Raw genomic sequence first — 4,688 nt, forward strand, 5'->3', positions numbered from 1 at the left:
TAGACCATACCACCAACCTTGCCCAGCACGGGGGCTGTTTTGGCCTCACTGGCTGGACCTGGTTCCTTAGATTTTGCAAACTGCCAGCCTAACCCTGCCATCGTTTGCCTGTGAATAATGCTCAGTGACAGCCAGGGCTAACAATAACACTGGTCCACAACTAAAAAAAAAAAAAAAAAAAATCCTATCTAATCTATTCTGCTGGACACAAGAAAGGCAAATCAGAGGAGCTTACATCGCTGAGAATGTTGAAAGCCTCATTCAGAGCTATATCCAGCATTCCGATTCCTTTGGCAAAGAGTTTGTCCAGATGCTCCCTGAAGTGCTGAAACAACAAAGCAGAAAATCCATTAGCATCCGTCCTGTTATGTGAAATGCCAACCTTGAATGAACAAGCGTATGCTGAGGCAAGACCAATGAATCTCAGACCTAAATGGTCATCATTTGTCTTTTTTTCCCCTTTGAAATTTAAAAGACTTATTAGTCAATATAAAATTTACCTTCCACATGTATTTTTTTGCTTTGTTAGATTTTAGGGGGAAAAATTTTATTGAATTCTGGTGACAATCACTGTCTAAAATTACTATTTTTCTCTCCAGTTTCATCTCCCATGACTTTTTCCTCTTCTACCAACTATTTTTCCATTTCTCATCACTCTTGGGACTCCATGCTCCCCTCCACTAGGACCCCACTCCCAACCGATTCCCTGGCTCCCCTGCCAGGTTCTCTCCCACTTACTTTTAGGACTCAGTTTGAACATCATCCCCTTTCTGTCTGAGACGCCTTCCAGACCACCTGCTTCCGAGACTGGCTTAGAATGCTTCCTTGGGACCCTGTGATACACTCATGCTCAGATCCACTTTGCACTTAGCACTCCAGGTATTTAACTGCCTGATTAGATTCTGTCCTCACTCGAGACTGTGACATTTCTAAGACAGGCTATTTCTGGTTGCCTACTCCATCTCTGTCTTCCATGACTACCACATATCTGGTATACAGAAGGTTCTTAGTATCCATCTACAAAGAGCAAGAATAAAGACTTGATCATAACATGAGAATTGTGATTATGGCTAGAGAGACACAGGCTAGAAATCAGAAGAACTTCAGGGTATGAGAAAAATGGGAATGAGACTCTTCGAAAGCGGCCCCAAGACCCTTCTGACTATGTTGGTTCTGTAGAAGCCCAGTGTCAGCTGGAGAGTAAAGCGACAAAAGGAGGTAACTATGGAACCCTTCCCATGTCTGCTCCCAACAAAGGGGCAAGAGCAGGTCCAGGTGCATGTACAGGGATAGTTAAATATGTGCGATGTTCACTGACCCAAAGCCCATGTCCACAGTGACACAGCTGCCTGGCATTATTTTCTAACTGACCTATTCCAAAACCATTTCTTTTCTATTGAAATGAATTATTCTCTTCCCAAAGGCATGCTTGTCTGTTGGGGAAAGTGGCAAGAAGAATTACCGAGAGGAAGAGGAACAGGAAGGGTGAGCTCATGGAAAATGTTTGCTGGCCTAGGAGTAGCTTTCTGTCTCTTATTATGACCTGGAACCCAACAATGCCCCAAGCATGCCATCAGCATTTAGATGGTGACACCTGCTCATTATGCATTTGCCATAAGACCCTGAAACTGATTACAGTATCAGAACAGATCATAGAGACCAATCATAGGACATGGCTGATGGTTCTAAGATGCTTTTCTGCCTGGGTCCCCTCAAGAAGCAACAGGGGCCACTGGTCCTGGGGGGTGGGCTGCAGGCTTGCTGACACACTGGACTGGAGTTTGGGTGGGCTCCTCACGGTGATTCAGCTTTAATGACACTCAGGCCTAACATGAATCAGGCTGGCTTTGAAGTTGATCATTCACTTTGGGGATATTCACATAGCCCACAAGACCTTTCCCTGGCCCAACCCTTCCTCACAGCAAGCATACCCTCATGCTCACCAGAGCAGCCCAGGTTTTCAAAGCCTGCTCTACTTTAGGTTGTTAACAAATATGAGGCAAGAAAATCCTCACAACAACCCTGTGAGGGTCCATCATCCCACTTTCAAATGAGAAGACTGAGGCTCAGCACTGTGCCCAAATTCACACACCATCTTGCTACCTGGTCAAAGTTCTACCCCAGGTAAACTTCACCCATTCTAATGCCTTCCTTCTTTCCACTATATACCTGTTTTATATGTTTGTTTGTTTGTTTTTTGGTGGGGAGTGGGGGGAGTGAGGGGAGGAGGAGGGGTTTCTAATAAGCCAGGCACTGACCATGAGTTTGATATATACTTGGCCAATCTGGCTCCAGAATGCTCTTTCTTAATCTTTCTGCCTAGTCAGTGGCTGAGTCTATAGGTGATTATCAAGTGCCTGAGTGATGGGGGAGAGGAATGATAAAGGCCAAGGAACCAGACAAACAACACAGCCAGGAACTAAGCCCCATGCTTCTCTGTTCTCCGTGCTCAATGTGCAAGTCCCAGCAGGATACTAAGCACATGGCGGGTCCTCCATCAGCATTTGGTGAACAAATCCAGGCAGTTAACTGAATCTGAGGAAGCCCAGGCATCCGGGCTATGGGTGGGCAAGAGGGGATCAGGATAGATCAGTCTACCTTCATCAAGGACAACTACCCTGGGAAACCTGAATTGTGGGTGAGTGTTGACCACTGAAATGACTTAATTCAACAAGTGACTCCTCACACACCCTACAGAACATGGAGCATGAGGAAAGGCCCATCACACAGCTTCCAGAGAGGCTGGCCTTTAACCAGCCCCAGATTCACATGGCAGTGACCAGACCCTGCCTTGACAAGTTGATTCTATTCCTCTGATGTCATTTCTGTCAACTGCATTTAATTGTGCTCACACAAGTTTACACAGTTTTTTATTTTAAATAACAGAGGCACCCCATTTAATTTTTCTTTTAATCCATGTGTAGCTGTGTGTCATGTACAGAAAGACCCTTCAGGCGATGGTTGCTTTTATTGTTGGACACATAAGAGGAAAATGTAACAACATGTCATGGAATTCCCCTCAATTCACTTTTATAACAAGGTCAGTTGTGATTTTGTTTTTCCTGGTACAAATCTGGCCCATATATTAGATGGAAAAATTATTTCAAGTTAAGGGTTTCCAAATGATATCACAAACAAAGAACTCTCTCTTTGTTTCTTTCTCTCTACTCTCCCTCACGTCCAAGCACCTTTTTCTCCTATTCTATAAACTGAACCGAATCAGCTTCATCATTCTGGTCCTCCAGGATGCATTTAGCTCTCAGTCCAACTCTCCACTTAACACAAAACCAGGTCTTGCCTTTCAAGGAACCATCTCCTGTGATGTGACTTCCACTAAGAGCTGCTTTGTTCACTATAGTGGTCATGAGCTACATGTAACTACTGACCTTAAATTTAATTAATGTTACCTATAATTAAAAATTAAGTCTCACTAGCCACATTTCAAGTGCTCAGTAGCCTCATGTGGCTAGTGCTGCTGTACTGGACAGTGAAGATTAAAGAACATCTCCATCATTGCAAAAAGTTCTACTGGACAGTGTTGACCTAGAGATACAAGGATAGACTGGATCCTCCTCCTCCTCCTCACCAAGCCACTGGCCAACAGTCAGTCAGAGGAAACTGACCTACATATGTGTGATTTTTGCTTGTCCAGCATCTGTTCTTCCTCTTCTGGTTTTCCTTCTTTCCCACTTCCCAGAATTTATATGGTTTAGGTAAGACTAACATCTGTCTCCCTCCTTCCCAGATCTAGGAGTGGGCCCGTTTACCAGGCCTGTCTAATCTGTGAATTCTATACCATTGGCCACGGTCAGGCATGAGCATATGACCCAATCCCTGGGCTTCTCCTGAAATGAGGGGAAAAAACTCTCTACTGAGATTACTGAGAGGTTAGCGAGGAAGCCTGGTGATGCCATCAGCCACCCAGCAACTGTATAGGAGGAACTCACCTGAATCGAGGCAAAAGTCAAGCCAAAAAGAGCCTACTATTCAGGGAGCAAGACAGTCATGACAACATGGCTTGAGCCTCTAGATCCAGCTATCGTTAGCTTTTCTTTAGCTAAGTGAGCCAATAAATTTGCTTCTTTGCCTCACTAGACTGAGCTGGATGTGGGCCACTTAATGAAAAGAACTTGATGACCACGACAATCAAAATGACCCTGGCTGAGACAATACTTCCACAAAGCTCTGCCTGCATCGGAATGAACTTCCTCATCTCACCTACACGCCCTGCTCCCCCTTTTTGACAGCTGTATGGCATTGCATGTTTTTTTTTTTTTACACACTCTGCGAGTGCCCACACCATACAGAGCAAGGCACTTCACACCAGCATACTCCATGTGTGTGTAGATTTAACAGTCATTGCCTCCAGAACCATCACATAAAGTAATTTGCTAAAAATGAATCTACTCCAAGGGTAGCGTCTGGAAGGGAATGAAGGGGACTGGTTGACTGCCCTGCAGCATCCTCCTCAATACAGATTTCTTTTTCTCTACTCCTAGTTGTGGCTGCTCTAAGATTAAAAAATTATTATATTTAATGTAATTATAATTGTTGTGTATAAGCAACTGATATATAAACCCCACAGACTGTAGAGGGGAAAAAAAAAACTGAACTAGAATTCAGGAGACTGAGTTTTAGTTCTGGTTTCACCATTTACCAATTATGACACCTTGAGGTAAGCAGCTTTG

General features: G+C 44.1%; 1 protein-coding gene across 1 annotated transcript in view; it reads right to left on the reverse strand.

Annotated features, from left to right (window-relative positions):
• The window catches only part of LOC105304362 (voltage-dependent calcium channel subunit alpha-2/delta-3-like), a 676,581-nt gene that overhangs the window by 223,538 nt on the left and 448,355 nt on the right, over positions 1 to 4,688 (reverse strand). Inside the window, exon 10 of the mRNA XM_023522298.1 lies at positions 236 to 325. Coding sequence (XP_023378066.1) covers positions 236 to 325 — 90 coding nt within the window. The remainder of the gene's footprint in view (positions 1 to 235; positions 326 to 4,688) is intronic.

Source organism: Pteropus vampyrus, unplaced genomic scaffold, assembly GCF_000151845.1.
Source record: "Pteropus vampyrus isolate Shadow unplaced genomic scaffold, Pvam_2.0 Scaffold337, whole genome shotgun sequence".
Lineage (NCBI taxonomy): Eukaryota > Metazoa > Chordata > Mammalia > Chiroptera > Pteropodidae > Pteropus > Pteropus vampyrus.